This window comes from Copadichromis virginalis, linkage group LG14, assembly GCF_057382275.1.
Source record: "Copadichromis virginalis isolate Kocher_CV1m ecotype Utaka linkage group LG14, C_Virginalis_male_GT1.1, whole genome shotgun sequence".
Lineage (NCBI taxonomy): Eukaryota > Metazoa > Chordata > Actinopteri > Cichliformes > Cichlidae > Copadichromis > Copadichromis virginalis.
In genome coordinates this window covers 6,733,334-6,761,116 of record NC_140631.1, presented here as the reverse complement: position 1 = coordinate 6,761,116, position 27,783 = coordinate 6,733,334, and the positions used below count along the sequence as shown (strand labels likewise).

At 43.3% G+C, this 27,783-nt stretch overlaps 1 protein-coding gene across 1 annotated transcript; it reads left to right on the top strand.

The window, feature by feature from the left end:
* The first annotated feature begins 1,626 nt into the window (after positions 1 to 1,626).
* LOC146693309 (apoptosis-stimulating of p53 protein 2-like) lies at positions 1,627 to 27,783 on the top strand. The gene is made up of 11 exons (XM_085429620.1): positions 1,627 to 1,701; positions 18,234 to 18,461; positions 18,630 to 18,849; positions 18,993 to 19,115; positions 19,418 to 19,521; positions 20,782 to 21,178; positions 25,061 to 25,833; positions 25,939 to 26,076; positions 26,264 to 26,397; positions 26,595 to 26,761; positions 27,251 to 27,783. Exons 1-11 carry the CDS (start codon positions 1,627 to 1,629, stop codon positions 27,472 to 27,474), a joined length of 2,583 nt encoding a protein of 860 aa, XP_085285746.1. The 3' UTR covers positions 27,475 to 27,783.

Below are 27,783 nucleotides of genomic sequence, written 5' to 3'. Positions count from 1 at the left end.
AGCAACAAGCAGTGCAAAAGGCCAGGCAGGGGATGGCAGGGCTCAAGCTAGGATTTGTTTGGGAGTGACCAGAATGGAGAAGATTAGAAATGAGTGCATTAGAGAGACAGCTCATGTTGAGCGGTTTGGAGACAAAGTTAGAGAGGCAAAGCTGACATGATTTGGACATATGTAGAAGAGGCATAGTGAATATATTGTTCCATATGGAGCTGCCAGGCAGGAGGGAAAGAGCAAGCCCTTAGAAGAAGTTCGTGAATATAGTGATGGAGGATATAGATAGGGTTGGTATGAACGAGGAGGCGGCTATGGATAGAATAAGATGGAGGCAGATGATCCACTATAGTGACCCCTAAAGGGAGGAGCCAGAAGAAGAAGAAGAACTCAGCTTATTCGAAGAGGATGGAACATGATGGGAAACCTTCACCAGATAAATTCAAAGACAATTCAGAAAAGATGTGTTTGAGGAAGAGGTGAGTTAGCTGCAGTCCATTTTTAGTGAGGTCATGAGGAGGAGTAGAAAGCTGCAGTAAATCTAATGATCGTGCTGGTGTATGTATAATACCAGCAGTGAGTTCTGAGGACTTGGACGGTCCAAAAACTATTTGCTAACAAATCAGCACAGGCACTTATAGTGGTGCACTATTACAAAATGCTTTTACTCACAAATAGTGGGCTAAAGTTCATTCCTTGCAGTTTGATTTGTTTCTAAAACCATAAATACCAACATGAAACTGATTTATAATTTTTTTCTTCTTCTTGCATTTCTGTGTTTTATATGTACAGGACAGGGAAACGGCGATGAGCTCATTACGATTACAACACCAAATTCCAGTTGTTACATAACAAATCTGAACATTACATCTAGATGAGCTAAAGTAACCTTGTTTTTCTTTGTCGATCATCATTTTTCAGATGCAGCAGGCCTATGTAAGCCAAGACAAAGCAATGACTGTGAATAAGAGTTCAGAAAAAAGGGTGATTCACCAAACCAGATGCTTGAAGAGGCTCACTTTTCATCAGTCAACTCTCTTTGAAGACACAATACCAAGATCTGGTAACCGGAAACCAGCAGCTGTAGTAAAAATACACAAGTTCAAAGAACTTTAAGGTGAAGTGGTATTTATTTATTTCTCATATGGTCTTAGATAACAACAAGAAAGACCAAAGTGGAATGTCATCTGCAGCAATAATAACCTCAGGTAAATATTAACATTATATTGCACAATATGAACAATGTTAAGTTAATCAGTAAGTAAATGATTATTTTCTTAAAATAAAGAACAACTGGAGGAGAAAGAGATACAAGAAGAGTCTCTGGAGAAGATGAAGAGTGAAGGCAAAGAAGGGAAGAGAAAAGAAAAAGTACAGCAGGAGCCTCTGGAGAAGATGAGCGGCAAAAGGCAAAGGAAGGAAGAAAAGATACAGGCAGAGCCTCTGGAGAAGATGAGGAGCAAAAGGCAAAGGAAGGAAGAAAAGATACAGGCAGAGCCTCTGGAGAAGATGAAGAGTGAAGCCAAAGTAGAAAAGAGAAAAGAAAAAGTACAGCAGGAGCCTCTGGAGAAGATGAAGAGTGAAGCCAAAGTAGGAAAGAGAAAAGAAAAAGTACAGCAGGAGCCTCTGGAGAAGATGAGGAGCAAAAGGCAAAGGAAGGAAGAAAAGATACAGGCAGAGCCTCAGGAGAAGATGAAGAGTGAAGCCAAAGTAGGAAAGAGAAAAGAAAAAGTACAGCAGGAGCCTCTGGAGAAGATGAGGAGCAAAAGGCAAAGGAAGGAAGAAAAGATACAGGCAGAGCCTCTGGAGAAGATGAAGAGTGAAGCCAAAGTAGAAAAGAGAAAAGAAAAAGTACAGCAGGAGCCTCTGGAGAAGATGAAGAGTGAAGCCAAAGTAGAAAAGAGAAAAGAAAAAGTACAGCAGGAGCCTCTGGAGAAGATGAGGAGCAAAAGGCAAAGGAAGGAAGAAAAGATACAGGCAGAGCCTCTGGAGAAGATGAAGAGTGAAGCCAAAGTAGAAAAGAGAAAAGAAAAAGTACAGCAGGAGCCTCTGGAGAAGATGAAGAGTGAAGCCAAAGTAGAAAAGAGAAAAGAAAAAGTACAGCAGGAGCCTCTGGAGAAGATGAGGAGCAAAAGGCAAAGGAAGGAAGAAAAGATACAGGCAGAGCCTCTGGAGAAGATGAAGAGTGAAGCCAAAGTAGAAAAGAGAAAAGAAAAAGTACAGCAGGAGCCTCTGGAGAAGATGAAGAGTGAAGCCAAAGTAGAAAAGAGAAAAGAAAAAGTACAGCAGGAGCCTCTGGAGAAGATGAGGAGCAAAAGGCAAAGGAAGGAAGAAAAGATACAGGCAGATCCTCAGGAGAAGATGAGCGGCAAAAGGAAAAGGAAGGAAGAAAAGATACAGGCAGAGCCTCTGGGGAAGCGAATTAAGATTATGAAATAAAAGAAGGAAAAATCCACAGAGTCCTCAAAGAAATGGCGAGAGAAAGTCTCAGAAAATAAGGTGCATGAAAGAGTTTTTAATTAAAAGTGATCATCTAATGAGTTACTGTCACCTTTATTTTCTGGAATCACTGGTGCTCTCAGACTTGACATTATATAATTCCACCATATGTGAGATCAGTCAAATTAAGAAAGGAGACATGCTTCTTGAAGAAGTAAAAATCAAAGCTTAAGATATAATGTCAGTATGTAAATGTTGAAGTTTTGGGGTATGTTGTACTATACAGTCAAACCATTTGATGCCATTTGGTCCTATATCTACACAAGTTTCAGTTGTAAAATCATAAGGCTAATAAGTTCACATAAACTTCATAACTTAATCAGAATGTACATAGATGTCCTACCACTGGGGGAAAGACCAAGCACCACAATCTACCACATCTTCTGAACCACTTGCTCTCATCCACATAGGGAGCCGCATTGAACTTGTTAATCTAACAAAAGAAAAAGTGACCTCAATTTTGCAGCGGTTTGCACATTTGTTCTCCCCCCTGCCTGACATTACTTTGCTTATAGAGTGCTATTTTGAAATGCAGCCTGGGGTGATAATGCATTCATAGCCTGACTCGAGCACAACAGGCAAATTGTTCAGAAGAAAATGGGCAAAATGTTGAAACTGGGAGTGATAGAAGAGTAACACATTGTGTAGTGTTTCCTCATAATTCTTGTAGGGAACAAAGATGCGTCTATATAATCTATAATTGTTAATCAGTTCTTGATAATCCCCTTTCTGAAACACAGTGATTACTACCACCTGGACTATTGAGTCTTGTACTAAATTAATCTGGATTAAGTTAAAACCACTAGTGCTAGGGTGACTTAACCAAACTCAGATTGCCTATAAAACATGGGGTGGAATCAAATTAGCTATACCAATGGCTGCAGAAAAGTGACAGTGGTCAAACAACATCATTGAGCATGACAAAACACTTTTGAAGACAGCAGTCTCCAGATACCTCATCATTGAAGACAAACGACACACATCTATTGTGGAGAAAATTCGGTTCAAATCAATTTTATTTATATAGCGGCAAATCACCACAACATTCGCCTTAAGGCACTTTATATTGTAAGGTAGACCCTACAATAATACATACAGATGTAAACCCAACAATCATATGACCCCTATGAGCAAGCACTGTGGCCAAAGTGGGAAGGAAAAACTCTCTTTTGACAGGAAGAAACCTCTGGCTGAACCAGGCTCAGGGAGGGGCGGGGCCATCTTCTGCGACCGGTTGGGCTGAGAGAAGGAAGACAGGATAAAGACAGAAGAGAGAAAGAGATTAATAACAGATATGATTCAATGCAGAGAGGTCTATTAATACATAGTGAGTGAGAAAGGTGACTGAAGAAGAAATGCTCAATGCCTCATTGGAATCCCTCAGCAGCCTACACCTACAGCAGCATGACTAAGGGAGGATTCAGGGTCACCTGATCCAGCCTTAACTATATGCTTTAGCAAAAAGGAAAGTTTTAAGCCTAAACTAAATAAAGTTGAGATAGTGTCTGTCTCCAAAATCCAAACTGGTTCCATAGAAGAGGGGCCTGAAAAGTGAAGGCTCTTCCTCCCATTCTACTTTTAAATACTCTAGGAACAACAAGTAGGCCTGCAGAGTGAGAGCAAAGTGCTCTAAAAGGGTGATATGGTACTACAAGGTCATTAAGATAAGATGAGGGCCTGATTATTTAAGACCTTGTATGTGAGGAGCAGGATTTTCAATTCAATTCTGGATTTAACAGGGAGTCGATGAAGAGAAGCCAGTACTGGAGAAATATGCTCTCTCTTTCTAGTCCCCGTCAGTACTCTTGTGCAGCATTTTGGATTAAATGAAGACTTTTCAGGCAGTTTTTTTGGACATCCTGATAATAAAGAATTACAGTAGACCAGCCTAGAAGTAATGAATGCATGAACTAGTTTTCCAGCGTCGTGCTGAGACAGGATTTCTAGAGATGTTGCGCAAATGAAAGAAAGTAGTCCTACATATTTGTTTAATATGTGCATTGAAGGACATATCCTGGTCAAAAATTACTTCACGGTTCCTCACAGTGTTACTGGAGGCCAAGGTAATGCCATACAGAGTAAGAATCTGGTTAGATACCATATTTCTAAAATGTTCAGGGCTGAATAACCTCAGTTTTATCTGAATTTAAAAAGCAGAAAATTAGAGGTCATCCAGGTCTGCCCTGGGACAAACCTGTTGGACTTACAACAGATAGAGCACCCGCAATGTGTGGTGAAAAAAGAGAAGTATTCGGCAGGATTCGAGTAAAAGATGCAGGATGTGAAACATACGGGTGAGTTAACAGCATATCACTGCATCATACACCAGCAAACGCTGTGTAGTAATGTCCTAAAAATGGAGCATGTAATGAGTACTGTAACGCAAAAGGTCAATTGTATTCTAGCTAAAGGTTTAAATTACCGTAAATTTCAGTCTTTTGTGCAGGAAATAGATTCAGAGTTTGCCGACATTCCTTATCATACAGAGGTCCATTGGCTGAGTTGGGGAAAAGTTCTCTTTTTTTTTTTTTTTTTTCCTGTCCCGTTTGGCTCTTTTTGCCATCAGAATTATTGTCTAAAGGCAAAGAAAGATGCCCAACGGATTTACTTTACCAAATTGACCATCCCAGCCTTGCCATAATGGTCCATTTGATTCACCTTTTATTGTTTATTTTATTTTCACTTGCTGAATACGGGACAGACTTGACTGGAGGAAAGAAGGGGAGAAAGAAAGAGGGAAAGAGAAACAGCTGAGAAGAGGGACGGGGGAGAAGGGCAAAAAACAAAAACCAACAGAATGGGCAGAAGAAAAAAAAAAGAAAAAAAATGCATATATTGATCACCTGGATCACCTGTTGAGAAAGAAAAAAGAAAACAAGCAGAAGAAAACAAGAGTAATAGAATAAACAACATCACAATGATATATGGGAATATGACAGTAAATACTAAATATTAAACATTATTGTGCAGCACATAAGATCAACAGAACACAGTGTGCTTTGAGGTAGGAGCCAAAAAGGGTGTAGTTTGTGTGTGTGAGCACCCGTGTGTACACCTGTGAGCATGGACGCGCTTGTTTTTTTAAAAGGTTCCTTCATGTAATGATCTGCTAGAGGGTGTGGGGGGGCCACAGCCCCGTCCCCCAGGGCATGAAGCAGGTATGGAGGATATCAAAACTCCAGACATCCAGAGGCCCTCAGAACACAAGAGACCAAGGAAGACCAACAGAGGGGCAGCCGCGCCACTGTCCCAGAAAGAGCTGAGGAGAGTCCCAGATGAGGGCTCACTCAGCAGCCGCGGAGCAGAAGCCAGGGGGAGTTGCAGTGACGCGCCCGTGAGCTCCGCCGGCAGCCAGCTGTGCCTCAGTGACCGAGCCCCAGGCCGAGAGGCCGGGGGCACCCCACCTCCGAAGTGGCCCGAGTGAGCCCCAGGCTCCAGGCCCCGACAAGCGGCCACCAAGGAGTGAGCCGGTGTGTACCTGGACGCCCATCCCCAGATACAAAGAACCACCAACGCACCGATGTCTGAGGGAGTCCGCCACTGGCAGGGGAAGTGGTGGTGGGGGGAGATAGGCCTCCAAACCTTGGTGTCTGATACCCAACCTGACATATAGACACAGACATACAGGCACACACAGACACAAACATCCATTCCCCCCCTCATGCTCTCATATACACTCACTCCACACTCAACCAACGTGGAGACAGACATAAAGAGACGCTGTACACACGATCACACTCCCCAAGCGTACTCTACGAACCGGGTCTACGAACCCTGCGGTGGGGAGAGGCAGACCGCCCCGACTCCGCAGCAGCAGGGAGGCCCCACACTCCAGACCGCAGTCGGACGGCCAACTCCTCCTCCTAGCCCCCCTGGGGGCTTTGTTGAGGAAAATAACTCAAAATGTTAGAAATATTCCAGTGTTAGAAAATCAGCACTGCTCAGTGTTAGCCATTGTTAATCTTCAAAACTGACTAGGTTACTTTTAAACATATAACACTGTCAAAAGTGTTAATTTAACACTCAACAGTGTTGTATTTAACACTCAGAGGTGTGGACCCATATAGACACTCTCTAGTGTTAATTTAACACTGGAGATTTTGCTGTGAAACACACACAAAGTAACTCCACCACAGTGCCTATTTCGGGTCACTTTTGCCAGTCCAAGCCCGGGTAAAGGAGCAGGGTTGGAATTGTGACATTAAAAAAAACAATAATTGCTAAAAGAAATTTAATATGTAGTTCTAAATAAACTCTAAATGCATTTAGGACGTTTTTTACTCACATTATGTCTCTTCCATGATGTTATTTCTCTCTCCAACAACATAGGTTACAATTAGATTAGCATGACCAATTATGCAAATTAGACAATGACGTCATTTGACTTCTAGCGACTTTTAGGACAACCAATAGCAATTTTCCTTACTGAGGAGTTGGCAACACTGCCTCTGTCTTTGGTTCAGCTGACTGGAGCTACTTTTACATTTAAAACAGTAAGAGCTAAACTCACCCTCAGCTTTTATGTGAATGGAGATTATTATTAACCACTGTGGTGTAATTTTGTGGTGAAGACTGTATTTCTCTGCATACAGGGAGTACCACATCTTGCTGGTTGATGATTCAAACGCTGATCCAGCAAAAGTCGGCCAGAAAAGGTGAGGTGGCTACAATAAGTGATGAGTAACTCTGAAAATTGTTTTGAGGGAAATATTACTAAAAGATTGGAATGAATCATCAGGACACTAGAAAGACTACAAGAATTGACTTTCTCCTGTTTTTTCTTACAATTTTGTTGTGTTTTGATTAATAAGCTATAATGTTTAGCAAGTTACTCAGGTTTGCTAGCAAGTTCGGTTACCTGGTTGCAGATTTAGTTAGCCGATTATTTTGCAGGATATTACACTGCTGTAATTTCACAAATGTTGTTTGTAATAATTCAAATATTTAAAAAGTGTGTACAATATATTTGGTGACTCCCCCCCCCCCCCCCCAAAAAAAAAAAGAAAACCCTATCTGAAACTTTAATATCTTATTTTAGCATTAGCATAAAGTTAGCATAAATCCCTTACACTCCTGTTAGGAAAATTTTATTTTAGTCTGTATGCAGCGGAAATATTTTCGTTTTCCTGAATAACTCTTTTTTTTTCTAACATGTGGATCTTCTTCAGCAACTAAGAACCAAATTAGTAGTTGGATGAGCATGCTGTGTGGGTCTAAATATTACTATTTTAATTTAAATTCGTTTGTTTAATGAAAGACAGTTTGGTTCTCTGGCTAGGCAAGGCACAGTTATAGGAGCTAAAAACATAAACACAGATATGTGAAAATATTTTTTAAAAAGACTAAAAACCTTTAACTACACTCAACAAAAATATAAACGCAACACCTTTGTTACTGCTCCTATTCCCTATGGGATGGACGTAGAGACCTAAAATTCATTCCAGATACACAATATAACCATCCCTCCCAAACAGTGGTCACAAATCAGTCCAAATGTGTGGTAGTGGGCACATCTGCTATATTGAGATAATCCATCCCACCTCACAGGTGTGCCACATCAGGATGCTGATCTGACATCATGAGTAGTGCACAGGTGTACCTCAGACTGCCCACAACAAAAGGCCACCCTGGAATGTGCAGTTTTTTGCGCTATCGGGGGTCTGGGGACCCAGAACCGGTCAGTATCTGGTGTGACCACCATTTGCCTCATGCAGTGCAACACATCGTCACATGGAGTCTATCAGATTGTCAATTGTGGCCTGTGGAATGTTGGTCCACTCCATTTCAATGGCTGTGCGAGGTTGTTGGATATTCGTGGGAACTGGTACACGCTGTCGTATACGCCGGTCAAGCACATCCCGAACATGCTCAATGGGTGACATGTCCGGTGAGTATGCTGGCCATGCAAGAACTGGGACATTCTCAGCTGCCATCTGCCCTGAACAATGTGAACCATGATTCATCCGTGAAGCGCACACCTCTCCAACGTGCCAGACGCCATCGAATGTGAGCATTTGCCCACACAAGTCTGTTACGGCGACGAGCTGGAGTCAGGTCAAGACCCCGATGAGGACGACGGGCATGCAGTTGAGCGTCCCTGAGACGGTTCCTGACAGTTTGTGCAGAAATTGTTTGGTTGTGCAAACCAATTGTTCCAGCAGCTGTCTGGGTGGCTGGTCTCAGACGATCTTGGAGGTGAACCTGCTGGATGTGGAGGTCCTGGGCTGGTGTGGTTACACGAGGTCTGCGGTTGTGAGGCCGGTGTGATGTGCTGCCATATTCTCTGAAACGCCTGTGGAGACGGCTTATGGTTGAGAAATGAACATTCAATGCACGGGCGACAGATCTGGTTGACATTCCTGCTGTCAGCATGCCAATTGCACGCTCCCTCATTGCTTGTGGCATCTGTGGCATTTTGCTGTGAGACAAAACTGCACATTCCAGGGTGGCCTTTTGTTGTGGGCAGTCTGAGGTACACCTGTGCACTACTCATGATGTCAGATCAGCATCCTGATGTGGCACACCTGTGAGGTGGGATGGATTATCTCAATATAGCAGATGTGCCCACTACCACACATTTGGACTGATTTGTGACCACTGTTTGGGAGGGATGGTTATATTGTGTATCTGGAATGAATTTTAGGTCTCTACGTCCATCCCATAGGGAATGGGAGCAGTAACAAAGGTGTTGCGTTTATATTTTTGTTGAGTGTATATTGGCAACTTATGTTGGGGAGAGAAGTGTGTCATGACTTAAGTCTCAAGAAGAGGTTCCCAAAGTGTGGGGCCCGCCCCCTGGGGAGGGGGGGGGGGGTGCAGAGCCATTGCAGGGGGGGGGCATGGTAGCATAATGGACAGGTTTTTGGCGGGGCTTCCACACATATGCAAAGCAGGGTATGAAGCATCGCCAAATATGTTTCCAAACCAACTGCCTTCCAAGCCAAAGACTAGAAAATATTGTGAAGCATATCTTCCCTTTGGCTTTACCTGCACAAGGCCAAGATAGGCCTCCCCTGCAGAATTGGTTTTCCCTGCGTCGGGAGCACGAACTGGGTTCTCCAAATCACAGACAAACAGTATCCCACATTCTTGATGTTTAGGTCACAAACACTTCTTATAATGACCAACTATATGGGCTCAAATTGTGGTCATAAATATTTTGTATTTGTAAATCAGGATTTGTATGTGTAAAACGAATTCGTATGTGTGTAAAAAAGGTTTGTGTGTGAACTGAGCCAAAAATACACGTGAAACTCTGCACTCAAGTTTCAAGTTACAAGTACGAATTTTGACCCTATTTTTCTTCCTTTCATCTGATTGGCCAATGTCATGTCAATCACAAATTTAACTATCCAATCAGAGAACAGATAGGTTTGGCTATTGGAGGGGTGCTTTATGGAGCTTCAGGTCCTTGAAGGGAATAAATGCCCTTTTACATGCCAGCCCAGCGTTTTCCTTCATCACCACAAGGGAAAACAGTCTGTGGTCGTCCGAGTTTGGTGATTTTTGTGTGACAGGTTTACGTGCTTAATACAGGGACCTCTAGAGCCTTTTCAACAGCGCTGCGGACCTCGGGGTGGGGAGGGGGGCAGTGTTGTGGAAATGACAGTCTTCACTAGTGGGGATAGTTACAAAGCATTCTTCGTTATGAATTAGCATACATGTTTTTACTGAACATTTGAAGGACCAGCAAAAAAAACCCAAACTCTTGTAGAGGACATAAAGTCAGAGATAGAAACGACAAGGAGCAGGTGCATCTAGTACAGGTAGAGCTGCTGCAAAAACCCACAGAGCTCAACAGCCAGCGCAACAAATTCTGGATCCTTGGCCTTTAGTTAGCATTAGCAGCACATGCTGCCGCCGATGTGAAAGGACCTTTAGGCTGCGCACTGTGACTCACAGCAATGCTCCCAGATCAGCACTAACTTTGTGTTAAACTAATCCCAAAGTAATAATGGTATTTATAACCACTGATATACCACAACTTTATCCTTTCAACAGCTACTGAAAGTTAGGGGTAGTGATGTGTGGATCGATCCTGAAATATCGGTTCCTCCAATACCAATCATTTCTGTTCTAGAATCGATTTTCACATTAAAATATCGATATTTTAGTAATTTAGGGTGATAAATGCATTTTACAGTGTTTATTTATCAGATAAAATACGTTAAATGTCACCGTTATTATTGGCCAGCCCGGAAACAGCGGGGGTGTCCAAATTCAGAGGCTGCTTCCACCTGAGAACCCGGCCTTCGCGGTCTAAAGAAAGCCGGGTAGTGACCATCTCCCCCACCAGTTGTAGAGCCCTCCAGGTGGCTCGACGCACCGGCGGCACCCTGCTCCAGGGCTGGGCCCCCATGCACCCACCCGCCCACAACCCCGGCAACACACCAACCAGGACCCAAGCCCCCGAGGCCCGGCCCGGGCCCCAGCCCAGAGACGGAGCGCCCCCAGAACCTCACGCCCGTCCCGGACCCACCCAGGGGCAGCCAGGCTACCAGGTCAGTAACCCACGTCCGTCAGCACAGACCCTCCCCTAGCCCCGCTGCACGCAGCCGCGAGGAAATAGTCACCTGAGAGCCAACAGAGCCCCTAACCGGACATGACCGCTACCCCGGGTTGAGCCCCCCAAGGAAGATGCCTCCGGGGAACCCCCCGACGCCCTAAGCCTGTCCCTACCCCCACACCAATCACAACAGTGAAGGCGGGACCAAACTATGACCCCCCACCCCCACTAGGTGATGGAGCTGATAAAAGGACCCCAGAGCAATTGATCTGATGTGGTGGCAGAGGCTGTATCAAGACTAATATGATCTAATAGATAATTTCTATATTGGTTAGAATTAAGATTATTTTTATTTTTCCAGTTCATGAGGACAGTTTTCTTGGCTATGCATAGGGCAGTGAAAACCATATGGGCTATATTCTTTTCTGAAGTGACATTATCTAAGCTGCCCAACAAACACACTAAGGGGGAAGTTGGAATGTTACATTTCAGACACTTTGATAAGTCTTCACATATCTCGCGCCAAAACTTTTGCACTGGTGGACAGAACCAAAGAGCGTGGATGTAATTGTCTGGTGTATTGCCTTGACAGTGTGAGCAGTTGTTGGAAGATGTAAAGCCCATCTTGAACATCCGATGACCTGTATAGTGCACTCTATGTAGTATTTTGTATTGTATTAATTGCAGACTGGGATTTTTAATTAATTTAAAGGTTTTTAAGCAAATCTGAGACCAGAAGTTTTGGTCTAAGCTGACTGATAAATCTGCTTCCCACTTTGCAATAGGAAGGGATATTGATTCATCTAATTTAGAAAGTGTTCTGTATATTTTAGATAATAATTTGGGGGATTTAAGAGTAAGAAAATGTGCCGCACTTAGTGGTGTTTGTAATTCAACTTGACTGAGGTTAAATTTCTTTTTTACTATGGATTTAATTTGTTGATATTCTAAAAATCTTGTCGATCCCATATTGTGCAACTAGTCTGTCAAATGGAATAAATTCTGTTCCCTCTAATATATGTTCTAAGTATTTAATTCCTTTACAACTCCATTCTGGGAAATTAATCATATTATTGTTTTGTAATATGTCTGGGTTATTCCAGATAGGTGTACGTTTGCATGGGATTAATGAAGATTCCATTATTTTTAGAAACTCCCACCATGCTGTCAGAGAAAAGCTGATGTTGATACTTTTAAAGCATTCATGTCTTTTGATGTTTGAGCTAATAAATGGTAGGTCTGAAATCTCTAGATCCTTGCATAGTGCCTGTTCAACATCTAGCCAGGGCTCATCTAAGAAGGTATATTTTAACCATTCTGAGATGAACTGAAGCCTGTTGGCTAAGAAGTATTGGTAAAAATTAGGCAGATCTAATCCTCCTCTATCCTTGGTTCTTTGTAGCGTTTTTAAGCTGATACGCGGGGGTTTATCTTTCCAAAGGAATTTGGAAATATATGAATCCAGAGATCTGAACCAATCTTGTGATGGTTTGTTAGGGAAATATATGAATCCAGAGATCTGAACCAATCTTGTGATGGTTTGTTAGGGATCATCAAAAATAAGTAATTTATTTTTGGCAAGATCATCATTTTTATAGTGGCGACCCTTCCCATGAGTGATATGGGTAAAGATTTCCATCTAGTCAGATCGCCTTCTACTTTCTTTAGAAGTGGGATGTGGTTTAATTTAGTTAAGTCTGAAAGCTTAGGAGAGACATTAATACCTAAATATTTAATATTTCCGGATTGCAGTGGGGCAGAGGAAGAATTATGGAAGGAGCAGTTAATGGGGAGAACTGTAGATTTTGGCCAGTTAATTGAATAATCTGAAACTCTTGAAAACCAGTTTATTAAAGTAATTACCTCAGAGAGGTTGGTTTGTGTGTTTTGCAGAAAAAGCAACACATCATCCCCATAGAGACTGACTTTATGTTCTATGTTCTTACATTTTGTTTTATGCCCTTAATTGTTGTAGCCTGTCTAAATGTTGCTGCTAGAGGTTCGATAAAAATTGCAAAAAGTGAAGGGGAGAGTGGGCATCCCTGTCTGGTGCCCCTCAGGAGACAGAAGCTGGAGGATGTCTGGTCATTTGTTCTGATACGAGCTGTTGGGGAATTGTATAATATTCTTATCCAGTTTATGAAAGAGTTTCCAAAACCAAATTTGTGTAAAGTTGCGAATAAAAATTTCCAGTTAACTCTGTCAAATGCTTTTTCTGCATCTAGAGATAATATTATGGTTTCGATGTTTTTATCGTATGAGTAGTCTATTAAATTAAGTAATCTACGAGTGTTTGTTGAGGAGTGCCGACCTTTTATGAAACCAGTTTGGTCAGGATGAATTAAGAGGGGGGTCATTTTCTCTAATCTCTTTGAGAGAGCTTTGCAGATTATTTCAAGGTCTACATTTAAAAGAGAAATTGGACGATAGCTTGAGGGAAATAAAGGGTCTTTGCCTGGTTTTAGCAGGAGACTAATGTTGGCAGAATTTATATTTGGTGGTAGTCTGTCATTTTCCTCGATTTCCTGCAACATGCCGTGGAATACTGGTGCCAAAATTGTCCAGAATTCTTTGTAGAATTCTGCAGGGAAGCCGTCTGGACCTGGAGCCTTATTACTGGGCATACCTATCAGGGCTTCCTGGAGTTCACTTGGCGTCAGTGGCGAATCCAGTTCCATTGCTTCACTGTCTAGTAATTTTGGAAGAGTTACGTTGTCAAGAAACAGATCAATTTCATTTTTAGATGGGTTTATTTGTGGTGAGTATAAAGTTTCATAGAAATCCCTAAAAATGTTGTTTATTCTTCCAGGATCATATATTGTGTTCCCCGATAAATCTTTAGCAGCACATATAGTTGTTTTTTCTTTCTTTATTTTTAGCTGGTTAGCTAGAAATCGACCTGATTTGTTACTGTGTTCAAAATTCTGCAAGCGTAGTCTTTGTATAAGGAATTGTGTTTTTTTATTAATAATTTCATTTAATTCTAGTTTTGTTTTGCATATTTTGTTCAATGTTTCCTGATCTTGGTTGCACGCGTAGGCTTCTTCTAGTGATTTGATGGTTTTTTCTAATTCCTGAATATTTTTGTTTTCTTCTTTCTTTTTGTGTGATGAGAAAGAAATTATTTTACCTCTCATCACAGCTTTCCCTGCTTCCCATAGAACAGAAGCAGATATTCCGGGAGTGTCATTAAAGTCTAAATATGAAGTCCATTCCTTTTTAAAATATTTAATAAAGTCTTCATCTTTTAGTAGTGATATATTAAATCTCCAGTTTTTTCTTGGCGTAGTGTTATTCTTGTGCATTAGTGTTAAAGATACAGGAGCATGATCGCTGACAGCTATAGGATGAATCTCAGTGTCTGAAATGTCACACAGCAGTGAGCTGCTGACCAAAAAATAATCCAGACGAGAGTAAGAGTGATGAACATGCGAGAAAAAAGTATATTCCTTACTGGTGGGGTGAAGAGAGCGCCATGCATCGCAAAGACCAAAGTCGCTCATATACTGATTGATTATATTTGTGGACTGCCAATTGCGCTGAGTTCCTGTTGTGTTGAGCCTATCCATGTCTTTATTTAGTCCAAGGTTGAGGTCACCGCCAAGAATGAGTGTGCAATCAAGGTGTTCAGAGAGTGCACTAAAAAATCCGTGGAAGAATGAGGGTTCATCAACATTTGGACCATATATACTTACAATACATAGTTTTTTGTTCAATATTGATAGTTTAATAATTAGAAATCTACCCTCTGGATCTATAACTGTATCGAGTACTGTAAAATTAACATTTTTATGTATTAAAATTGCTACTCCCCGTTGTCTAGAATTATAACAGGCTGCAAACACGTTAGGAAACTCAGGTGTTTTAAGTTCGTTTAAACCTGTGACAGGTTTGTGAGTTTCTTGTAATAAAACAACATCTGTAGTTTTGTAGTAGCCTGTAGTTTTTTAAGCTGGTTAAATATCTTTAACCTCTTTCCTCTGGAGCCAGCTCCATTTACATTCCATGTGACAAACCTCAGCATGCCCATAATTGTGTGTGTATGTCTAATGATGTACGCTGGGTGTTTCGTTTAGACAGGTGGAGAGGATGTGGAAACATCACTTGTTTGTAAAATAGAAAGAGAAAAAGAAGTGTGGTGAGAGGCTCCATAAGTCTGACTATGTGTGTGAATATTCACTAATATGAACAAGCGTGGCTTGTGTTATGTGTCCTGCAAATCTGTGCGTGCTGTGAGGCTGTTGTGAATGTGCTGCCATTGAGCTGATGTGTTTGCGTGATCGTGGTGTGAAAATATGGAGAAATAGAGGGTGTTGTTTGTAGGTGAGTGGGGAAGTGGGTGATCACAGCAGTGAAAGACAAGAGAAAGAAAGAAACCACATGAACTGTGAGCAACACCAAAAAAAAAGAAACGAAACGGAAACATTCCAATTAAAGCAATGACGGAGGGTGACGGTGTTATATCTGCTATGACATCATATTGATATTACTAGGTTAAACTCATGTTAAAGGAGAGAGTGTGAATGAATAAGAAAAGAGTGTAGCGGGTTCTTATCTGGAGTGCAGTCAATATAACCACGGTGTGGTGCCGGGGTCGCTGTAGAGCTGTCCGTCCACGTAGAGCCGGTCCACGGCGATGACAGCACGGGAGCCTTTCTGGATAAAGCTACGTCGAACTGGGAACAGGACCTTGCGTCGTTCCAGGATCTCTTTGGGGAACTGGTCGTTCACGCTGAAGTCAGTTCCTTTCAGCTCTCTGCCGCGACTCTTCACCTGTTCCTTTTGTTTGAATTGACCGAATTTGGCCACAATAGGCCGTGGTCTCCCGGTCCGCGACCGCACGCCCCCCAAGCGATGCACTCTATCGAAATCGATGTTCTTTACGGTGTCCTCCGGCAGCTTCAGGTGGATTTTAATGAAGCTTTTCACCGTTGCCTCTGCGTCCTCTCCGGCAGATTCTGGAATACCAGAAAACACAAGATTATCTCTCATGCTACGGGCTTGTAGATTGATAACGGATTCTTTTATTTTTTTATTTTCAATGTTTAGCTGGGTCACGTTATCGGTGAGAGATTTAACCGACTCCCGTAGCGTGGCATTTTCAGCGGCAAGCGTTTCCACCTGCTGCTGGCTGAATTCCAGGGATTCTCTCAGAGATTTAGATTCCCGGTGTAAGATCTCCACCAGGGCCAGCCTCGCATCGAAACTGGACAATCGCTTGTCGATTGACTCCAGGATGTCTGTGATGTCTTTGCCGGCAGGCGATGATGTACCGGGGGAGTCTGCTGGGCGACATCTCTTCGATGACGGCGTCTCAGTTTTAGCCGGGGAAGATGCACTCAGGGCCTTCTTCATTACTAAATCTTGAAAACAGCGGTCGATGTAATCTTGGAGAGCGTCTAAACTCTCCCCGTTGTCATCCAGGGTGATAAAGGTGATAGGACAGATGATGTTAGTTATATGACAATTGATTAGTATATTTGGTAATACTGAAGCTTGAAAAACCTTTGTTAAACTCTATGCTACCATTTGCTTTTTTTTTCTCCGCCAAAATCTCTGGCGTCTGACGTCACCTACAACATGGGTCGCTTACCTTGTCTGTCACTTCCCTGATGGACAAGGGACTTTCTCTGCAGGAGGGGAAGATACAGGAGAGGTGGAGGAAGATCTCAGCCTGGGCGTTTACTGTCTTATGTAGACTGGAAGATGAGTGGATGGTGGGGTGGGTGCAGTTTTCTCTGTGGTGGGGTTGGGTGGACTGTCCCGGGCTCTGTGGGGCCGGGAGGCGCTGCTGCACTGGGCCCCGGTCTGGATGGGCCTGGGCCCCCTTTCCCTGGCGGGTCGCGGAGTGTGGGAGTGCCTACTGGGGTCAGCGGGGGAGCTGGCCCCAGGGAGGGGTTACCTGCCCCTCCCTTCCTTCCCTCCCCATCTCCAGCTGCCTCCCTCTTCCCGCTCCACCACAACCACCCACACATGTAGGGCCTTGGAGTAGGGGTATGTCACCAGGGTGCAGAGGAGGCTACCCCCCCCCCCCCCCCTCTGTCCCCTTCCGGCTGCCTCTGCCTCAATTTTATCCCACAACTTAGACATTCACATTATTCACACTCTCATTACTCATACATATAGGATCTTGGGGGTGGGCACAATCACGGAGTCCATATTACCATCAGGGTGTACACCTCACCCCTGGCGTCGTTGCCCACCTCTCAATTTTAAATACACTTAGACATTGAGGGCTATCAGGAGGGACTATGCGCTTACCTGCTGCTCCTTGGCAGGTAGCTCCATGCCCTCCTGGGTTTTAATTGCACCTTAGAACACACATGCATCAACACTACAATGAGCGGGTGGAGGGAGGTTTGGAGTCTTCTCCCACCCCCATTCTCTGCGGCCTGCTGGAGCGGGAGGGCTAGGAGGAGTTGGCCGTCCGACTGGGGAGGAGTGGGGCCTCCCTGCTGCTACGGAGTCGGGGTGGTCTGCCTCTCCCCACCTCAGGGAAAAGGGTAACACCACCTGGGTCTGGGTGCAGTTCCCCCCACCAGGGGCAAGGGTACCTAGACCCGGTTTGTAGAGTACGCTTGGGGAGTGTGATCGTGTGTACAGCGTCTCTTTATGTCTGTCTCCACGTTGGTTGAGTGTGGAGTGAGTGTATATGAGAGCATGAGGGGGGGAATGGATGTTTGTGTCTGTGTGTGCCTGTATGTCTGTGTCTATATGTCAGGTTGGGTATCAGACACCACCTCTCTGGGGACACCTCAGGCCCTCCAAGGTTTGGAGGCCTATCTCCACCCACCACCACTTCCCCTGCCAGTGGCGGACTCCCTCAGGTGTCGGTGCGTTGGTGGTTCTTTGTGTCTGGGGGTGGGCATCCAGGTACACACCGGCTCACTCCTTGGCGGCCGCTTATCGGGGCCTGGAACCTGGGGCTCGCTCGGACCACTTCGGAGGTGGGGTGCCCCCGGCCTCTCGGCCCGGGGCTCGGTCACTCAGGCACAGCTGGCTGCCGGCGGAGCTCACGGGCGCGTCACTGCAACTCCCCCTGGCTTCTGCTCCGCGGCTGCTGAGTGAACTTGTATTTGTTTAATTGTTTACTAAACGTAAAAGCAAAAAAAGCTTGGGAACCACTGATATAGGGAGTGATTTGATATCAGGCTGTACATACCTCTATCTCACACTGTTAGTACTTCCAGCTACAGTTGCTAGGAGGTTAAACCTAGTGTCTAATAAATTATTCTAGACAATATTTTTTCTGTTGGTTTTCAATCATACTTTGACTTCTCACCCCCTCCTTTCCAAACAGCTAAGAAACAAGCTGAATCAGGATCATAGTGGCAGGCTGCAGCAGCAGAGAGACAGCTTGAACAAAAGGAACTTGGAAGTAGCTGCGATGGACCGTCGGTTGGTTGAACTCCGGGAACGGCTCTGGAAGAAAAAGGCTGCTTTGCAGCAGAATGAGAACCAGCCAGTGAGTTTATATAGGAAAAAAATATCAGCAAAAGTAGATTTCTACAATTTCAAGGTTTTTTTGTTTGTTTTTTGTACAAAACATTTATTTTTGCTTTGTTGTTGTTTGCTTAATATACAAGTACTGATCGAAAAGGCTGCAGCAGTCAAACATTTCTGCTCACTCTAGGTGGCTTCAGACTGTACAGCCCCACAATATAGCATGGGCTCCAGAGTGGCAGCGGTGGGGCCGTACATCCAGTCATCCTCCACATCAAGCTCTCAGGGGCCACCTGTGCCGGTCCGCCAGGAGATTCTGGTGAAGCCAGCATACCCAGATGGCACTGTCACCCTGCCCATGGCTGATTCATCACTGAAGCCACCTCCTAGGCCTGTCAAACCAGCCTCAGGTACATGTTTCCGTGATGTAAGAAATATATTTTTCTATGTTTTGAGTCTGTCCTAGCATGCTGAAACACTATTTGAGTCTGAGTTAGTCACTTCTATTTCTAGTACCAAAACTCTACTTGATGTAGTTATCTCTGCCTCACAGGTTTCAACACCTTAAAAACAAGCAAGATCTTTGACTGGGAAAGCTCATTTTCCGAATCCAGTAGGGGTTACGAGCATGCCTCCACTCTGCCTCGCATGTCGAGTCTAAGCTGCCGCAACTCAGGTCAGTTAGGTCCTGTTTCTGTTTTACCTTTTGCAGAAAGAGGATTTAAACTTTCTATGCCTTTACAATCATTTGTTACTACATTTCTAATCTGACACATAAACGTTCAGGCACGCTGATTCTTTGAGACATTGAGACATTCACTGAAAACCTAATTTAAGGATGGTCTATCCATGCATTCATAGAATACCATGTACAAATGACAGGCTAATCAACCTGAGAATAGAAGGAATGAGATCTGGGAGATAGAAAATTGTTTAAACAAAGTCCCATGGATGTTAGAGTTACTTTCTCTTTTCTAGGTGGTGAGACCGCCATAGACAAGAGCTACTCTGGGTCCGACATTCCTCCTCCCATCCCCTCACGATCTAATCGTTCCACAGAGAACCTGCTCAGGGACAATCAGGTATCAGTGGGCTTCCATTTAGTCTCTACATCTCATACAGCTAAAATCAGGAGAAAATCCTGTTTTGTACATACATTAGCCGCACCTGACTAAAAGCCGCAGGTGTTTCAATGTTGACTTATCATATGTAAGAGAATATGCACAAAGCGAATTGTCAGGAAAGAGATGGCTGTTTGGAGACACACCCCTTTTATTAATATTTTGAAAAACAAGTTATGGGTACATATTTGCATAACTTTTTAGGTATATGTACAAGTAGCGGTAATTACAAGTACGAAACATATACTGTGCTTCATAAATGAGTAAGAAATGTAGTACATAACAATAACCTACAGCACACCAGAAAAATAGCTTCGGACTACCTTTTAGGCTCAGGTGCAGTGACACGGCTTTAACAAGAAGAAAAGTCAGTCATTCACCACCATCTTTCTCTTCTTCCTGCGCACTAAAACCACCAAAGTCCTCTTCTCCAGTGTCGGAAACGAACAGGCTCAGGGTGGCTTCGTCATCCACTCTCAGCTTCTCTCCTTTGTTGTCACTTTCAAAACCAAACAAATCCTCGTTGTCAGTGTCAGAGTCGAACACCCTCAGAAGGGCCGTGGCGGTGTCCTCCTCTCCATCATGCAGCAGTCCAGCCCTTCGAAATCCGTTGGTGATCGTGGATGTTTTCACACTTTTCCACGCTGTCAGAATCCACCGGTGGAGTTGAGCATAACCTGCTTTTCGCAAGTTTATCGCCGCTCATCATCCACGCCTCCCGCTGAACGCGTAGTGCTACTTTGAAGTTTGTTTTTCGCGCTACTTCGTACGGCACTACGTTGCCTGGCGGACGGACATGTGACCAACATACAACTCTTGAACCCCGATACTGTGTGTCTGATCACATGCCCTTTCGCCAGGCAACGTAGTGCCGTACAACAGCGGAACAAACAAAACAAATCCTCTTACGATATCACAAAAATCATGGACAATCCATAGAAAAGCTGCACCTGACTAAAAGCCACAGGGTTCAAAGCTTGTGCAAAAAGTAGCGGCTTATAGCCCGACAATTACGGTACAATAATTGTAAGGCTAAATATGAAAAGTCAAACTCAAACCGGTTAATAGCTGCTGAGCACTTACAATTTTAATGTAAAGCCATTTTACATTTCAGCTCATTTTGATATTTGATTTATTGCTTCATTTTCTGTATTTTGCAGTTATATCATCAATCTCTGAGTATAACCCTGTGTTTCCACGTTTGCTATATTTTACTTTCAGGTCTCATCCAAAAGTCTTTCCAAGTTGACAGCACCTCCTCCAGTTCCCAGCAAGCCCAAACCATTCCGATCTTCTGGCCTGTCAGCCTTCTCCAAAGCCCCCTATAACACTGGCACCTTCCCAGGTAAGGTGAAGCCAGTTGGGGCCCCCCTCAGGGCTCCAGGAATTCTATCCAGTCATAGCAACACCCTCCCTTTGCCCAACAAGCAGGAGAGTCCTCCAGCTGCTGCTGTGCGACCCTACACCCCAGAACTCTCTGATTGTCCCCCACCTGTGCTTCAGAAACCTCAGACCCTGGCGGCTTCCTCAATCTACTCGATGTACACCCAGCAGGCTACACTGGGGAAGGGATACCAACACAGTGGCCAAGGAACACTGCCTCGGAGCCAGCCCCGAGGTAATCCACTGATACGATTGCCCGTGTATTAGAATACTCTTCCTGTTAAGATAGGGCTGCACAATTATGGCCAAAAGGATTTTTCTGATTATTTTGATCAGTGTAAGATTGGTCCTTGGAAGCACTGGTCCTCCTTATTCACCAAAATGTAGTATATGTCTTAGTAGAAAAATATGAATTTAAAAAATTTCACCAAAACACCAAAATTCAGTCAACAGGGGAGAGGCTTTTGCATTTACATCGTTGCAGAAAAATAAGGTGTGTGCGACAAACTTGCCAACACTTGGTCTTGGGGTAGAGCATCACTTCCTGTTCCTGTTACAGCACACAGTGGTGTTTTCTGTAGCTTATTTCGATTCAAATTTGATCTAAAAACTTATATTATTACATAGTGTAATCCTTAAATGCTTTATCCAAAGCACACTTTCTGTTGAATAACCTGCTAATTATATTCAAAGTATTCATTCATCTTTAGGGACTCACTACCTTAGCTTAGCTCGTAGCCGACTGACTAGTACCTTGGCCTCTCCACTCTTCACACCACCACACCACCAAACTGTCCATGTCTCTAATAATTTCCCCCCCACAAAAAAAGCGTGACTATCGAGAGTTGGGATCAGGAAGCAGAGTCGCAGTCTTACACGCCTCTCCACAGCTTCTCTCCCCCTGTTATCCCCCAAAACCCCTTAGAGACTGTGTCTGTTCCCAAACCAAGAAAAAACAAACCAAAAATCAGCAAAATAATGACTTAAACATAAAAAATAACAACAAAAGAAAAACATAGTATCCACAAATGCACCAAAGAGTAAAATAGTGTCTATTATTAAATAATATAAGTCGGGGTGTGACAGCAATCTTCCACTCCAGCTTATTAATCAACCAAAGACACAGGCAGAGTTGTAATTTATTTGAAATTACAGCCACACAAACAGCTTTATTTGTTATTGTTCACTTGGGCCTCGTGGTTTCTGGCTGTTTTCTCAGAATTTTTATCTGATTTAGTGCTCAGCTCGGATAGGATAATTATTGTAGGTGATTTTATCATCCATGCATTTAATCCGTTGTATTCAAAATGAAAAAATAACCCACCCACCACTTTAATCATACACTAGATCTTGTTATGACATATGGGATCGAAACTGAACAGTTAACAGTATTTCCTGAAAACCCTGTTTTGTCTGATCGTTTACTAATAACATTTCAATCTACAATAATGGATTACACAGCAGTGAGGAATAGATTTCATCACAGCAGATGTCTTTCTGAAAGTGTACAAGGGGAGGAATTATATCCTTAATTTAAGGATATTATTCATCCCGTTGTCTTCTTCAATGTCATGTGCCAACACAGTGCAGATCAGCAGTAAAAAATTACTCATAACAATCTCACAGATGTAACATCATGTACTTTCAGAACCACTGATATTTATTTTGTCTCTTTTTCTCCAATTGATCTTCCTGAGTTAACTTCAATAATTACTTTATAAAAAACCATCAGTGGTCCTTTAGACACCATTTCTACAAAACTGCTCGCAGAAATCCTGTCATTACACTGAGGACACTGAGGTGAGACCAGGCATGAACAGGACCAGATACCAGACAACCTAGGCTAGAAATACAGGGAGTGCAGAATTATTAGGCAAGTTGTATTTTTGAGGAATAATTTTATTATTGAACAACAACCATGTTCTCAATGAACCCAAAAAACTCATTAATATCAAAGCTGAATGTTTTTGGAAGTCGTTTTTAGTTTGTTTTTAGTTTTAGGTATTTTAGGGGGATATCTGTGTGTGCAGGTGACTATTACTGTGCATAATTATTAGGCAACTTAACAAAAAACAAATATATACCCATTTCAATTATTTATTTTTACCAGTGAAACAAATATAACATCTCCACATTCACAAATATACATTTCTGACATTCAAAAACAAAACAAAAACAAATCAGCGACCAATATAGCCACCTTTCTTTGCAAGGACACTCAAAAGCCTGCCATCCATGGATTCTGTCAGTGTTTTGATCTGTTCACCATCAACATTGCGTGCAGCAGCAACCACAGCCTCCCAGACACTGTTCAGAGAGGTGTACTGTTTTCCCTCCTTGTAAATCTCACATTTGATGATGGACCACAGGTTCTCAATGGGGTTCAGATCAGGTGAACAAGGTGGCCATGTCATTAGTTTTTCTTCTTTTATACCCTTTCTTGCCAGCCACTCTGTGGAGTACTTGGACGCGTGTGATGGAGCATTGTCCTGCATGAAAATCATGTTTTTCTTGAAGGATGCAGACTTCTTCCTGTACCACTGCTTGAAGATGGTGTCTTCCAGAAACTGGCAGTAGGACTGGGAGTTGAGCTTGACTCCATCCTCAACCCGAAAAGGCCCCACAAGCTCATCTTTGATGATACCAGCCCAAACCAGTACTCCACCTCCACCTTGCTGCCGTCTGAGTTGGACTGGAGCTCTCTGCCCTTTACCAATCCAGCCACGGGCCCATCCATCTGGCCCATCAAGACTCACTCTCATTTCATCAGTCCATAAAACCTTAGAAAAACCAGTCTTGAGATATTTCTTGGCCCAGTCTTGACGTTTCAGCTTGTGTGTCTTGTTCAGTGGTGGTCGTCTTTCAGCCTTTCTTACCTTGGCCATGTCTCTGAGTATTGCACACCTTGTGCTTTTGGGCACTCCAGTGATGTTACAGCTCTGAAATATGGCCAAACTGGTGGCAAGTGGCATCTTGGCAGCTGCACGCTTGACTTTTCTCAGTTCATGGGCAGTTATTTTGCGCCTTGGTTTTTCCACACCCTTCTTGCGACCCTGTTGACTATTTTGAATGAAACGCTTGATTGTTCGATGATCACGCTTCAGAAGCTTTGCAATTTGAGACTGCTGCATCCCTCTGCAAGATATCTCACTATTTTTGACTTTTCTGAGCCTGTCAAGTCCTTCTTTTGACCCATTTTGCCAAAGGAAAGGACGTTGCCTAATAATTATGCACACATGATATAGGGTGTTGATGTCATTAGACCACACCCCTTCTCATTACAGAGATGCACATCACCTAATATGCTTAATTGGTAGTAGGCTTTCGAGCCTATGCAGCTTGGAGTAAGACAACATGCATGAAGAGGATGATGTGGACAAAATACTCATTTGCCTAATAATTCTGCACTCCCTGTACAGATAACTAAACTAGGAACGATTGACAGAGAAAACTGGTGGTGGTCAGAAGGCCCGGTGGCGCGGTGTCCGGCAGCCTCGCCTGTGTCAGTGCGCCGGGAGTGCGCAGGGTGGCTGTGGCTACAATGTAGCTTGCTATCACCAATATGTGTGAATGTGTGCGTGAATGGGTGGATGACTGAATGTAGTGTAAAGCGCTTTGGGGTCCTTAAGGACTAGTAAAGCACTATACAAATACAGGCCATAAGCCTGTCTCCTAGAAGTAAAATACGGAGTATTTCACTCCATTAATTATACCTGCATGATGGATGTAAATAAAACTTATAGCCCAGTACTTGATAGCATTTCCTCTGTGATGTTGTACTTGTTCAGACTATATTTTGGAAACTTCACCATGTGAGGTGAAGGGAACAGCTGTGACTGGTATTTACTGGCATGTTGTCAGGGACTGATTTAGATACCACTTGATTTGCCTTTGCTTTGTAGTTTATTGGCAAAGCAAGCTTTTTCAGTATCAGTATTTAGGAAAAACAGGTACTTATCTATCAATAATGAAGTTTTTTGGGGGAGTTTTTTTTCCTCTCACCCCAAACAATAATCAAACATGTAATTTGTAATCTGTGCTTTTGTTTAATGGAGGTCAAATAGAGCTTGCTGTGAGAAATGTCTTGTGAATCCATGTATTCTCTTTCTTTTCTTAGTGTATGGAAAACCAGTCCTTCCAGCCAGCAGCAGGCAGCAATCAATCAGCTCAGAAAACCATTCCTTCAATTCTGAATTTTGTGCACCTGACGGAAGTGAAGCTGACAACAGTTGCCCAGGTAACACTGAAGGTATCGGAGGAGAAACAGCGGAACACAGTATCCCTTGCCCGCTCAGACCCACCAAGCTCCTCCCCTTCATATCAAACTCTCACAGGAACCCCAGTGATGCTGACCTGGATAATCTGCGTCGCTGGCTGCAACATGCACCCCGACCCCTGAAGAAACGCAACTCAATCACAGAGCCCGAAGGCCCAGCAGGACCCAACATTCAGAAACTGCTCTACCAGAAAACCACTCTGGTTGCTATGGAAACCATCCCCATGGAGACGGCTAATTCTGCAGGGATCCATATACAGCCTACAGTTCATGAGGACAGGATGGGTGGCATAGATGGAGTAGCCAGGGTTCAGGATGAAAGTGAAACTGACTTGAAAGAGCCACTCCCTGAGAAAAGTTTGACCCCACCCCCACTACCCCCTTGCTCACCCATCTCTGATCCTACTTCCTGCCACTGCATGCTATCACTGCTGGAAGACAAGGACAAGGAGAAAGAGAAATGTCCATCAACCTTAGCTCACCAGGAACCGTTTCTAGAGGAGTTCCCTCCTTACCCACCCCCACCTTACCCCAGCTGCGGGGAGTTGGAAGAGGGAGATGATACTGTTCCCCTGCAGCCACCAGAGGTTGCAGGACAGGTCACAGTTCTGCCGGTGAGTGAGGTGACTCAGATTTTGAGAGGTTATTAAAAATCCAGTTTGCCTAAAATACAAACACAATTTTTTTTCTAATTTATTGCAGTTCTGTTTTCTTCTTAGGGTAAGAAATCAAACCTCCATAAAGCTGGCAAAGAGCGAGCCAACCACAATTTGCGGGTCAAGTTCAACCCTTTGGCCCTGCTACTGGATTCATCTCTGGAGGGCGAATATGATCTTGTCCAGAGGGTTATCTATGATGTGAGTCACACAAAACAAATAGAATAAAATAGCCCATTATTATCATTGTACATGTACCAAAAAATTGTGGGAGCTACACACTGCTATACTTATTTTATAGATCCACTAAAAAGATTTATACTTGCAAATTCCTTAATTGTTCTTCACCCCAGGGTATATGGTCAGTATGTTACTGTGTGTCTTTCAGGTGGATGACCCTAGTATGCCGAACGACGAGGGCATCACAGCTCTGCACAACGCAGTTTGTGCCGGCCACACCGAGATTGTCAAGTTTTTGGTTCAGTTTGGTGTCAATGTTAATGCTGCCGACAGTGACGGCTGGTGAGCCTATGTAGGAAACAGTAGAAAACATGGGCAGTATAAAAGATGGACTTAGCCATGGTGACACCTCCGGACATAACTTCCGGATGTTATGTCTGTCTTTTACATTGTCTATGGTAGGAAGAAAACAAATTAATTTGGCACAGCACCAGTCCTTATTAACTAACTACTCATTCTCCTTCTGTTCGTGTCTCCAGGACGCCCCTTCACTGTGCTGCCTCCTGTAACAACGTTCAGGTCTGTAAGTTCCTTGTCGAGTCTGGAGCAGCTGTATTCGCCACAACATATAGTGACATGCAGACAGCTGCTGACAAGTGCGAAGAGATGGAAGATGGCTATGTCCAGTGCTCCCAGTTCCTCTATGGTGAGACAAAACCTGTTAACATATTAACAAAAGGGGTTCAGGGAGATAAGCCTCATAGTTCATAACACATTTGTTGATTTCAAGGACAATTTCGCAAATCTTTCAAGGGGTTGAGCGTGTTCTGTAGCAACAAGAGATTTACTGATTTATGATGGGTGTCTGTACAGGTTACAGGTGAGTTTGGAATTTGCTTAATTGTTCTTTAGGAGATTTAAAAGATCTTGGGTGCCATAAGGATCTTGTTGTGATCTGCCTGGATTTTGAGGACTGTTGAATAGGTTCATGCATTTTAAGGGGGTTTGGTTCAGACCAGTTATATCAAGGAAGTAAATCAATTTTGTAAAAGTTTTCTAGACTTGTGAGGCTTGTGTTTCAGCAAATGGACTTGGACTTAAAGTAGTTTAAATTTGTCTCAGGTTATTACATTTTCACATAAAAGCTTAAAGAATATCAGACTCATTAACTTTTAATCTATTTTTGTCTTTTTAGGTGTTCAGGAGAAGATGGGTGTGATGAATCACGGTGTAGTGTATGCCCTGTGGGACTATAAGCCTCAGAGTGACGACGAGCTTTGCTTCAGTGAGGGTGACTGCATGACAGTGCTGAGAAGGGAGGATGAGGTGGAAACGGAGTGGTGGTGGGCACAATGCGGTGACCATGAGGGATACATTCCCCGAAACCTTCTGGGGGTGAGCCGCCCATGCCAAATTTAGCAGAGCTTGTATAAACATTTTAGACTGAAGCTACTCATAAGGAAATGTTCAGATTTCTGGGTTTAGGGTCCCATTACATCAGCATTTAAAACTTTCTTGTTAAAGTAAAAAAGCATCCCAGGAGAATATCAGAAAAATGTAATAAAGAATAAGACGGTAAGATTTCCTAATGTGCGGGAATTAAACTGTCTAGTCTGCCAATCTGTTGCTACTTCAGGTTGGCCTTAAATCACATGTTTTAATCAGATTTAAAAACTGCTTTGAGAATCCTGTTACTTAACAGTCTTAAGTTTGACGTTTCAGTATTTA